The sequence below is a fragment of the Nematolebias whitei genome, chromosome 1, assembly GCF_014905685.2.
Source record: "Nematolebias whitei isolate Nwh7 chromosome 1, NemWhi1, whole genome shotgun sequence".
Classification (NCBI taxonomy): Eukaryota; Metazoa; Chordata; class Actinopteri; order Cyprinodontiformes; family Rivulidae; genus Nematolebias; species Nematolebias whitei.
In genome coordinates, this window is record NC_056498.1 from 30,218,550 (window position 1) to 30,231,380 (window position 12,831).

Below are 12,831 nucleotides of genomic sequence, written 5' to 3' on the forward strand. Positions count from 1 at the left end.
GAATCAGAATCTGAATAAGTTTTATCATCATTGCACCAAAGTACAGTGAGATTATATTCTATACAGTTGTCTGAAAGAAGGGTGGAGTGCACGTGGCTGCAGCTCCTAGGAGTGCAGCTCTTATTCTTTAGATAGAAAAGGGGAAAGACCATGAGGAAATGATAGTGGTATTACAAAAAAGATCTCTTCACACCTTGCCAGGACATGATTTAAGACATCAAAAAACTCTACCAGCACGCACATTTATAGACACACTACATACGCATTTGACGACAAGACAGTGAGATTTGTCCTTGAAGCACTTCCAGATAGCACCATAGTCCTGATAAGATGTTAATGTGTCAGCTGGTACAGCTCTGATAAGCATTCACAGAAGTTCTCAGGGAGGCCAGATTCAGATAAGCCACAGCTGTTTCTTGTGCAGGCAGACTGTTTTTCGTCAGCCTTGAGTTCTGCTGGTACTCTCATGACCAAAATGGCCATATTTATGGGCTTTCCGCTGGTCCATGCTTATTAGCCTTCTCCAAGGTCAACCCCAACATGCTGGTGAGTTCCAGAAGCTGCAAGTGGCCTACGATTCTCATAAACCGCCTCCATCTTACGGTAGAGCTAGTAAATCAGCTGAGTCGAAAACTCGAAGAATGAATTAATCCTTCACATAAGATTGCGATGGCCAAAACGGCTGCCGCCATCTTCCGTAATAGCCGATAACATAGGTATCCAATGGTACCAAAAAGCAGAAACCCTGCTATCACAAACCCAATGATGTATAAATCTTACAAGGATACAAGGATACAACACAGAAAGGCACAGAATTTTCCATTCTTCCCACGGATCCATGATGTACCCAGCCGCATGTATCTCAGCGGGGATATGAGGGTTCTCCAGCACACGGTTGCTTGGTTGAAAAATTTTTATCAGTTGCGTTGAAAGTCCGGCTGACCAAAACCATGACAGTAATTTACGATTCGGAAGATGTGTGAATAGAAGCTCCGATACACAGGAACGAGAGCAAAAAAGCAGGAGGAAGGCAGGAGAGGGAAGAAAAGCATCCGTCTTGCTCAAGGGCAAGCGAGGAAAAAAACTAGTTTTGTAAAATCAAAATTTTAAAATGACCGCGCTGGGGCAGTCCACGTCAAATTTTCTACAGGAACTTTCTAGTTTAATGTCAGTTTGGTTCTTTCCTATCCTCTATCTTTGTGTATACTGTCCACACTAGGACACTAGGACTAAGCCCCTCCATTTGAAACTGGGTACTAGACTTCTTAACAAACAGACCACAGTCAGTGAGGATCCACAACTTCTCCTCCTCCACCATAACCCTCAGCACTGGCTCTCCTCAGGGATGTGTGTTAAGCCCCCTCCTGTTTACTCTGCTCACGTATGATTGTGCAGCTACCCATCCAGGCTGTCACATTGTAAAGTTTGCAGATGATACAGCGGTGGTGGGATGCATCACAAACAATGATGAGTCCAGCTACAGGCAAGAGGTGGAACACCTGGAGAGCTGGTGCAAAGAGAATAACCTTCACATCAATGTGAAGAAGACAAAGGAGATGATTGTGGACTTCAGAAGGAACAAACACACCTACACTCCCCTGAACATAAGAGGATCTGCAGTGGAAGTGGTCTCCAGCTACAAGTACTTGGGTATACACATGAATGACAACCTCAGCTGGAGCAACAACACCACCAGCCTGATCAAGAAAGCTCATCAGAGACTCTACTTCCTCAGATAGCTGAGGCGAGCTGGTCTGGGAAGCTCAGTCCTCAGCTCCTTCTACAGGTGTGCAGTGGAGAGCATCCTGTGCTCCAGCATCAACGTGTGGCATGGAGGCTGCACAGCTGCAGAAAGAAAAGCTTTGCAGAGAGTGGTGAAGGCTGCACAGAAGTCTGTCGGAGTCAGCCTCCCCACCATCACAGACATCTACACCTCTAGATGCAGGAAGAGGGCCACCTGCATCATGAAGGACCCCACTCACCCAGCACACACACTTTTTGCCCCACTCCCCTCAGGAAGGAGGTTGAGGAGCATTAAGTGTAGAACCACTAGACTGAGGAACAGCTTCTACCCTGAGGCTGTTAGACTCATGAATCTCTAACTAGAATAATCACTGTGAAAAACCATATCATGTTGCTGCTGATCTGTTTCAATGTTGATGTGTTCATGCGTGCACATCTGCTCACAGACTCATGTTCATGTTTGTGCTGATGTTCAATGTTTTATGTTATGAGTGCTTAGTGTATATTTAGTTGATGTTTTTCTTAGTTCATATCTTAGATGTTATTACTGTTTTTCTTTTACATTTGATTGTTGGATGTAACTGGGACCCTGTGTACATAATTTCGCTCCACCACATGTACCACATGAGGTGCGAAAGACAATAAAGAAACTCTGACTCTGACTCTGATACTGTTTTTAATTTGATTAAATTCCTAATGAAGACACTCTGATCCACATATTTATCTGTTTGTGTTGTTGGAAAGCAAACACGTCTGAAATTCTGATCGAAAGGTGGCCCATTAAGGTGGTCATTTTCAAATCGCCACTGAATTGATGATGGTCAGAGAAAGAAGTATTGTTAAGTTACCACGAAGATAGAAATGCATTTCTGTGTGAAGGAGCTAATATTTGTCCTAGTGTCTCAGTTTACAGCAAACATTCGCTGTCAAAAAGAACATAATTCAATATTATTAGCAAAGAATGTTCAATGCTCTCAGGAAACATCATCGCCATTCATGAACTCATTTCAAGTGATTGTACCCAACACCGCTGGTTATACCTTGTCCATATAGAACTCTTTTGAAGAGCCCGAAAGTCCATTGAAGTCCTTTTGAATCGTTCACTGAACTTCATTTGTTGAGTACATCAGAGTGGTAAAAGTTAGCTGAAATTCCAGACCAAGAACCACCTTGCGATTCCCAAAAAACACATGATCGTAATACCCATTCAGTCCTTTGCTGTGAGCCATGCAGGCTTGTCTAAAGATAAAAATATATAAATAGAAATTATTGCAATATTTCCCTTTTAAGGCAGGACATGCTGTAATGGTGCAATAGCACGTGTCTGAGTGCTTTGATTGTCACTTCTTCATTTTATGTTTGCTCTTAACGGCAAAAATTACTTCTGTTTCCTCATCCCCATTAGCTGTGAGAAAATAAACACAGTCTTCCTTATTAGTTTTATTTGTTGGATTATTGCACTTGGTTCACAGCTTCTTCTCCCCCCCCCCCCCCCCCCACACCCCCCCCCGTCCTGTCCGGCCTTGTGACACAGAATTATTGTCTGAGTATCAAAGTGATGGTCAACAGATTTACTTTCACAAGCAGAGCATTATGGCTGGCCTTAATGCTCCACTTGATATATAAATTAAATTTTATTAGAATTTGCTTTGGGTTTGTTCCAGATGTAATGGACATGGGGATAAAAAAACAAAGAAGATAACGAAGCAGAAAAGTGGGAGAAGAGTTCAAAGGTAAAGAAGGAGATATGAATAGAGGAGAGAGAGAGCTATAAAGAGAACACAAATCAACATCATTGAAGTCTGCCTCTAGAAAGAGAGAAAAAAAAGACAAAACCAAGAAACCACAACAACAAACAACATATATAATGATACTTATAACATCATTAGAAAGTATTTTATACAGTACACGGTAATACAAGATATATTTAGTGGTCTCCACAACCCAACTGAGTGTGTATCTGATAAACACCTGGATCTAAACACCTGTGTGAGCATGATTATCACTATAAGGTTTCTCCATAAAAATGTTCAATAGTGGATGTGGGGACCCACAGGCCTGTCCCCACAGGACACAATGGCAACATGGAAGACTGGAGCCACAGACAAACAGCGGTCTCCAAGCCCAGAGCTCTGGGAGTCCCCCAACAGGGACCCCCCCACCCCCACCCCCACCCAGAGAGAGAAGCAAAGGGAAGCCCTGGGCAATCCCCAGCAACCACAATGCAGAAACCCCAGGAGGCTGCAGCGACGAGTCCACAGGCCCCGCCGGCAACCCACCCCTTCCGGCCATGGACACCGAGCCCCGAGTCCCGAGGTCATACCACCCCCCAACAGAGACCCGACAGAGCCAGGGCACCCAGGCCCCGGCAGGCAGCCACCAGGGTGGGCTCACACACCCCACCACCCAGCCCCAGATGCTGAGAGCCGCCAATGCACCGGCAGCAGGGGGGCCCACCACCGGAGGGGAGCACAATAGGGGGAAGTAGACCCCACATTAAATGGGGGGCCCTAATTGATCCAAGAGAGGGGACCACCTAAAATCCAACCCGAGACATAAACAGGCACACAGAGACAGTCTGACAGAGCCTCTGTCGGGCCGTCCATGCACCCCACCCACCCGACAGCGACCGCAAGCCGGGCCCCAGAGCAGCAGGGAGCAGCAGCCGAGGAAGGCCGGCCCAGCGCACCAAGGATCAGGCATCCCAACAGCTCCACACCACAGGCCTGGAGAAGCCCCGGTATGCCACCTGTGCACTCCCCCACACACACAGCACCCCACACCGCGAATGTCACATCAGGCCGACCAGCCAGCACCCCGTCAAAGTGAAGCCATGCCCCCGGCAAGTTATTAGTTTTATTTGTTGTTTTTTTTGCACTTGTTTCACAGCTTCTTAAAGGGATCTCAACTACCTGCATATATTGGCCCTAATACCGTATGTTGTTATTTCTTTATTCTACTAAGAGTTGTAGTTTGTGACGTAAGTATATTTGTTTATTACATGTTTCACCTAAGGACATTGCCAGTACTTTAGCAATGCAATGCATTCTGGGTGATAAAGTACATTGGTTGTAGTGGAGACTGAAACACAAGTAGTCAAGGCTAAAAGGTTACAACGTGACAATAAAGTTGTATTTTGTATTAGTCTTTATGCACGATATATAGGTCAAAAAGATTAAACGTGATTAACTTCTGATGTTTAATTTATCAGCTCTGGAACTATTGCTATTAGCATTGGAGCTAACGTCATCTATTTTAGCTCTGGAGTTAACGCTATAAATATATATAAGCTTTGAAACCAAATTTCATATATATTAGCTCTGGATTTAATACTATTGTCACCAGTGCTAATGTCTTATATGTATATATTAGCTCTGGGACTGACATATTTATTAACTCCAGAGCTAATGTCATGTATATTAATTGAAATCAATTCAGTTTATTTATATAGCGCCAAGTCACAATAGAAGTCATCTCAGGTTACTGAACAGAAACATTCAAATTCATTAAAAAAAGTAATTTACCGGTATTATTTATCTGAGGAGTCAGCAGACTGCTTTGAGTGTTATTTTATCACAGACTCTCATCCTGAGCAAGTATAAAGGCAACAGTGGAAATAAAAAACTCCCTCATGAGGAATTATTATTATTATTATTAGCTCTGACACTAACTACATTAAGATTCATAACTGGCTGTAACTACCATACCCACCACTGCACCCTGTATTCACTGGTTAACTGGTCATCATTAACTTCACACAGACTCTCTCACTGGTACATTTTCATCTTTAAATCACTTCTTGGTCTGCTGCCTTCATACATCTCCTCCTACTTGTCACTACGTAAGTGCAGCTACAGCGTGCGCTCTCAGGACTTTATTACCTGCAGTGTTCTCTCAGTGCGGACCGAATTAGGCAATAGGTACTTCTTATTCTGCTCATGTAACATGGAATTCCTTAAAAATATCTGAAGTTGTCGACTTTGACCTCTCTAAAGGACTTTAATCAACTAAGTTCATGGCAAAAAAAAAAAAAATGCAAACATGTTCCTGTTTTTAGTATTTTACATCGCTTTATAATGTAGCTGTTTTTGTTTTGTTTTTATATAGTTTCTTCTGTTTACTTTTCATTTTATATGCTTATTATATGATTGTCTTTTGTTGTCTGTACCTCATCTGTTCTTTGAAAACAGGTCTCTCTTGTAAATGAGTCCTCGAGGCTCAATGAGACTAACTTTTAGAAATAAAGCTTGAATGAAACATAAGAGCTCTGGAGTTAACATCATATGTATTAGATCTGGAGTTAATGCAAAAGCTGAACCATTTCTCCTTTCTCCTCTCTGACAGTGCTTTCCAGTTTAAACTAAAGGGCTGAACATCAGATAATGTCCACAATTAACAATCGATTTGAATGGAGCTTGGACCAGGGCACCATGTCTCTGTCATTTACGCATTGCAACATAAATAAAATGGAGGTGTATATATATATATATATATATATATATATATATACATATATATATATATATAACTAAACAGCCTACAGCATTTTTCTACGTATCTTGTTTTTATAGCTGAAGTAATTGTTTATCAAATAAGCTCTATTGTTGCAATAAGTCAAAGATCCCTTTAGTACAAGTTTTGTTGTGTTGGTTCCAGTCTCTGAAGTTAAGATGTTGGTGAATTAATGCGTCAGTGCGTTCACACGTCATTTGTTCACTTATTCTTTTTTACACCAATATCTGTTTTTTACGTTGCTTTGAGGATCTCTTTTTGTTTTGTTTTACCCTTTGAATATCCTTCTCCGTAGCCCATGAAGGCTTTGCGGGCCTCAGCTGGGACTTCCCAGCCAGTGCTGTCCAGTCAAGAGGTTCAGACCGTTTTCTACCATGTACCTGAGCTCAGAGACGTTCACCAAAACTTCTGCTCTGGCCTGAAGGCCCGTCTGGACGCTCAAAGCCAAACGGAACTCGTTTCCAGTGAGGAAACAGGAACGGCATGCAGGAACTCTGAGCTGGAGGTCGGGGACATGTTTCTGAAGATGGTAAGTTTTCTTTTATTGTGTTTCAGTTTTTGTTCAGTTTAAGGCAATAATGTAAGATTTTAATGAAAACAGACATCATGTGTAGAAACACCAGTACTTCCTGTTAAGTGCTACTAAAGCTTACCAAAGCTGGTTCTTGGGACATGGAACATCACCTCTGGTGAGGAAGAAGCTTGAGCTGGAGAGAAGTACCGACTAGATATAGATGGGCTCACCTTGATGCACAACATGGCTCTGGAACCAGTCTCCTTGATGGGGGATGGACCTTATTCCATTCAGGAGGTGCTCATGGTGAGAGGCACTGAGCTGGTGTGGGTCTACTTTTAGCCCCACAGCTTGGCGCCTGTGTGTTGAAGGTTTCCCCGCTTGCCTTGTGGTGGAGAGTGTGGATATGTCTGTACGACGATGACGACATTTTAAACATGTTAATGTTTAATAGAAAGTTTGATTTTAGATATAAAAGTCTCAGGAAAGTCAGGGATGTGGTGCGGGAGGTCTGTTACCCAAAGCTAGCTTTACAGTGTGTCTGCTCTGAGAACTTTGGGATGGGAGGGGCTCACAGCTGAGCCTGAGATTATTTACAAGATATGAGATTTTTTAAGACCTGGAATGAAAAGGAATAATTGATGAAAGCAGAAACTGAAATGTACATCTTGACAATTTGAATAATACCAATGCCTCATTGTTTTGTACTTACGATTAAGTATCCTCTGCCGTGAGGCGAGCCACCATCAGTTCCACACCTGCCTCTAACCTCGTTTGTCCCGCTCTGGACCCTTGAGCAAGGCAAAAAAAAAAAAAACAACAATTACTGATACCAAGTCTTTGTGCGAGTTAGTTTGCTGTGGCGACCCCTGAGGAAGGAAGCAGCCAAAAGAAGAAGAACAAAATAAACATTATATTTAATGAGCTTTACTGTAGTCTAATTAAATTCCTTTGAGTCATTCCTTTACACTGTCATATTGCATTGTTGACATTGAATCACACGTTCAGTCGTATTGTGTCTTTTGTTTTTCAGATAAACCATCTCAGCCTGTATGGAGGCTTCATCGAAAACTACGAGAAAGCTGTTGAAGTTGTCAGAAAGTGCACTCAGTCAGATCCTCGTTTTCGCACCCTCGCCGAGGTACCAAAAACTCACCACTCCTTCAGGTGAATTCAGAAAGACTCTTTTGCATTGATGGTAACCTGTTGGGTGTTTTTTTTTCTAGAGCCTGATGTCCAACAACACTGCAGATAAAACTCGGACAAAATACACATTAGAAGGTACGGACAGTAGATATCAGGGCTGCACGATATTTGTGAAACATGTATTTGTAGTGTTACTGCAATAACACGATTAGCTGTAGTATTTTTGGTCAACATGAAACCAAGACGCCTCATGTGTTTAAGTAGACCGTTCACTATTGTCTAAATCAGCTTTGAGTATTTCGGGTGGTCTATGTAACTGTAGTCAGAAGTTTACATACAGCCTGAGGATGAAGGTCATATACGTTTTAGACTTTTCTTGACTGCTTTGAGTCTTTCCCTTTTGAGTTCAAACGATAAAACAACAATTATTCCATAGAGAGTGAAAATGATACATACATGCTAACATACTGTATATACGTACACCCTCACTGATATTTGGTTGGACGTTCATTGCTCTTTGGCCACAGACGTGTGGACGTCACCAAGCTTCTGACATATCTGGTTGACGATTTGACCTCTGTTTTTGGCAGAATTTCTTTAGTTTTATTTATTATATTATTTTTTTCAAACTTGTTGATTCCCTGGCACAGACGTAATTGGCTATAAAGGGTACTCCATCATTTTTTAACAGGTCTGAGGTCAGGGCTTTAAGAAGGCTAAACTAGACGCTTCATGTCAGTTTGCTTCATCCAATCAGAAACCAGTTGAGATGTGTTCGGGATCATTGTTCTGTTGGAACACTGAATATAAAAATGTCTGTTGATTTGAGGTGCAGTTGAAGACTGTAGAGGTGAGCCTTCTTCATTATTCCATCCAGTTTGTGTACATCACCTGATGCTACCACCACCTTGCTTGAAAAATGTTCAGATGTGCTCATCAGAGTAGAAAGCCTCGCCTTGAATCTTTCAAATGTACTTTGGTCAAACAGATCAAGCTTTGTCTTGTCTGACTATATAACAGAAATGTTTGTCTAGTACATGTGGGCAGCTGCTTGAAGGTGTTGTTTATTGGAACAGGGGACTCTTTCTTGGTCAGCACCCCTGAGTCCATGGTTCCAGTTCATGAAATGCTGGAGTCTTGCTGGTTCCTGGGTTCTTCCTGAAACTTGTAACAACAAAAAACATGGAAGAGGATGACAGATCATTATTGGTCAATCCAATCATTTTTATGATGGCAAAGAGAAACAACCAGCTGCAGTCAATCATAATCAGTAACTAGAAGTTAACAGGCCTTCATGCGTGACATTTTTGGGGACTTCAGCACCACTTGATAGAAAATTTAGGTATACATTTGTACCTGCCTGTATGTCTAATTTTGACACTTTATGGATTTATTAATATCCACAACAAACTCAACCTTCTTGGTTAAATCAGTCAATAACATTAAATGTTGTATAATCATTCCAACCTACCCCCCCCCCCCCCAGCTAAAATAAATCATGAATATTAACCAAAATTAACGTAACATTTGTGCCCATGTAAACTGTTGACTGCAACTGTATACCACTGGTATGTGGTTGGTGTCCATTTGTTGCAGTTTTCAACAATGTTGATATTGGAATGACAATAAATTTTCTATATATCGTGCAGCTCTATTAGATTTATGTTTTTACTGAATTCTATCAATATCTTATGCCTTTTTTCCCCCATTCACAGCTCTACTCTACAAACCTTTGGACAGAGTAACCAAAACCACATTAGCACTGCAAGTGAGAAAACCCCCAGATCCATTCCATTTATGCTTCTCAGACTTTCTCTTTCATTTATCCACCTGTTTGTTTCTGTTTTGTTAATCTCTCTTTGTGGACTTGGTAGGACCTCTTGAAGACGACGCCAGTGGAGCACAAAGATTACGCAGTCTTGCAGGAAGTTCTGAGGTTGTCTCGTAGCTTCCTGTCTGGCATCAACGAGAGTTCACAGAGTAAACGGGGAGTCACCCTCAGTCATGGCATGGTGAGTCCTCTGTTATGCATCTTCTGCTACAATGAATCGCAGAAATATTTAAAATGATGTGCGCCTATCCTTACCGATGGTGCATTCTTGATCTTATCCAGTTTTAGAGTTGAGTGTGCATTACTTCATACTTAACCAATGAACTCACAGTCAGACGGGGGTGTTTATATCAATCATAATATGGTTTAACATGGACTGTCTTGAAATCTGAAACTCTCCTCGAGCGAGTAACAATAATAGTTCTGGACTGTACTTACAGTATAGAACACCTTTCCATCTTATCAAGATACTTAAAGCGCTTTACATAAAATATGTTCCCTCATTTACCCATTCATACAGCACTCTACTATATCTCTACAAAGAATAATCACTGCTTTATCACTTTCATACACCGATGGGACACACATTGGAGACAATGAGGGATTCAGTGTCTTTCCCAGGGACACTTCAACATGTGACTGCTGGTGGAATTTAACCCCCAACTCTCCCATTGGAGGACAACTGCTCTAACCACTCAGCCACAGCTGCCCCTGCTAATAGTTGTTACCTATATTTCTCTCTATGGCAGTAAAATAAACATTACCCTGTCAAACAGGTGCTTTTCCCCATATGAGCAGGTTTTCAGAACACTGGCGCAGTGGCTCAGTTGGTAGAGCTGTTGCCTCTCAGTGAGAAAGTTGCCGGTTCAAATCCCAGAACGGGGAACTTTCTGAGTGGAGTTTGCATGTTATTTCCATGCGTGCATGGTTTTCTCCGGGTACTCCGGTTTCCTCCCACCAACCAAAAACATGCATGTTAGACTGATTCTAAATTGTCCCTAGGTGTGAGTGAGAGAGTGAATGGTTGTTTGTCTTTATGCGTCCCCGTGATGGACTGGAGACCTGTCCAGGGTGTCTCTGCCTCTTGCACAGTGACTGCTGAATATGGGCAACAGTGACCCCGTAACCGGAAAAGGAAGAAGCGGGTAAAAGACAATGGAAAGATGGATGAATGGATGGTAGACAATCTGACTCGAAAAGGTTCTCTAACCAAAACACTGATAACCACGTCTTCTTCTCCCTCTTTAGGGATCGTCACAGCGTCTTTCTCCTCCATCTCACTCTGTCCTCTGTCCTAAATCCAACTACCTCCATGTCCTCTCTAACTGCATCCATAAATCACCTTGTTGTCTTTTTCCTGGCAGCTGCATTTCTAACATCCTTCTACCAGTATACCCACTGTCCCTCCTCTGGACATGTCCAAACCATCTCAGTCTGGTCTCTCTATCTTTATCTCCCAGTTGTTCAACCTGTGCTGTACCTCTGATGATCTCATTCCTAATCTTATCCATCCTTGTCACTTCTAAGGAGAACCTCAACATCTTCATTTCTGCCACTTCCACTTCTGTCTCCTGTCTTTGTGTCCATGTCTCTGTCTCCAGACCATACAACATAGCTGGTCTCACCACTGTTTTGTAAACTTTTCCTTTAACCTTCACTGCAAGTCTTTTGTCACAAATCACTCCCAAAACTTTTCTCCATCCACTCCATCCTGCCAGGACTCTCTTCTTCACCTCTTTACCACACTCCCCATTTTCCTGGACAGTGGACCCCAAGTACCTGAAGTCCTGCACCTTTGTGACCTCTGCTCCTTGTAGCCTCACTGTTCCACCAGCCTCCCTCTCATTCACACGCATGTACTCTGATGATCATGGCTGTGGGTTTAACATGTTAGTATGTGCTCCACCAGAGGCGTCAGCTGATACGTGACGGCTTTGTGGTGGATGTGAGTGAAAGTGTGCGCAGCCTGCGTCACCTCTTCCTTTACACCGACCTCCTTCTGTGCACCAGATTCAAACATGCAGCCAGAGGGTGAGTTTAGCAACAGAAGACACGTAGGTTTGTGGGAAATGTGGACACCTTTACGTGATCAGACTCGGTTGTTCTAAAAAGACGTAAGAACCATGATTAAAAAAAGAGTTTTTTTTTTCTCCAGGAAACAGGACCAGTACAGGTTCTCATGGTATTTGCCTCTCGCCGGACTCAAACTCCACTGGGCTGCGGATGAAGAGCGATCACCTGAAGTAAACATTCGCTTACACACCTTACGCACAAAGCTGTACCTCCTACGGCAGCAGCTGCAGCAAAACACGGTGTGTGTTACCACAGCGAGGATAACGTGAACGAGCCATCGTTGGGACAGATGAGAGTAACGTGATCATTTCTCTGTACAAAGAAAGGTACCAAGATCATGGCTTTGGCTGCTAGAAACAAGAAGAAACTGGAACAAATGGAGCTGATGCTGCTCACATACTCTCCAGTTTACAGATTGGAGCTGCACAGCCCCAGTGGCAAGGTACACAAAACACACGCAGCTTAACTTTTTATGTGCTATGAGTGAATAAAAAAACACCCGTGTTATAAAAGAACGTGTTTGTTTTGTTGTAGAGCCACGCTCTCTTCTTCTCCTCCCTGTATGAGCTAGAAGAATGGAGAGAAGCCATCCACAAACTCACCACGAGCAGTGAGTTCAGCCCTGGAGGCTAATCTGAAGCTCTAAAACCAGAGTTCCTGTTTCTGGGGTTGTGTGGAGAAGTTATCAGTAGTCAGTGACTTACCTGCGGTAGACAGGATTTTGTGTCTTTGGTTTGCAGTCGATACAATAATGCAATCGTTAAATATACACACAGTGGTGCCTCCAGAAATGTTTTAACTGGGGGGGATGTGGGGGCCACTGAAAATCCTGGGGTGACACATGAAAACCCAAAGCCAGAACAGAAAATCAGGTTTGTAATGTCATATAAAGGTTATTCAACAACTACAGCAATACATAAGTTAGAGAATCACCTTCTAATATACATGCTTTAGTTATACTTTATATATATATATATATATATATACATAATTTAGGATTTATTTACTGTTG

General features: G+C 42.5%; 1 protein-coding gene across 1 annotated transcript in view; it reads left to right on the top strand.

Moving 5' to 3' along the window:
- Nucleotides 1–1,111: 1,111 nt before the first annotated feature.
- Nucleotides 1,112–12,831, top strand: part of si:dkey-33c9.6 (active breakpoint cluster region-related protein) — a 24,341-nt gene continuing 12,621 nt past the window's right edge. The window contains exons 1-9 of the mRNA XM_037674489.1: nt 1,112–1,171; nt 6,551–6,784; nt 7,803–7,910; nt 7,996–8,050; nt 9,631–9,683; nt 9,790–9,927; nt 11,656–11,777; nt 11,902–12,058; nt 12,142–12,261. Of these exons, the coding sequence (XP_037530417.1) occupies nt 1,112–1,171; nt 6,551–6,784; nt 7,803–7,910; nt 7,996–8,050; nt 9,631–9,683; nt 9,790–9,927; nt 11,656–11,777; nt 11,902–12,058; nt 12,142–12,261 (1,047 nt within the window). The remainder of the gene's footprint in view (nt 1,172–6,550; nt 6,785–7,802; nt 7,911–7,995; nt 8,051–9,630; nt 9,684–9,789; nt 9,928–11,655; nt 11,778–11,901; nt 12,059–12,141; nt 12,262–12,831) is intronic.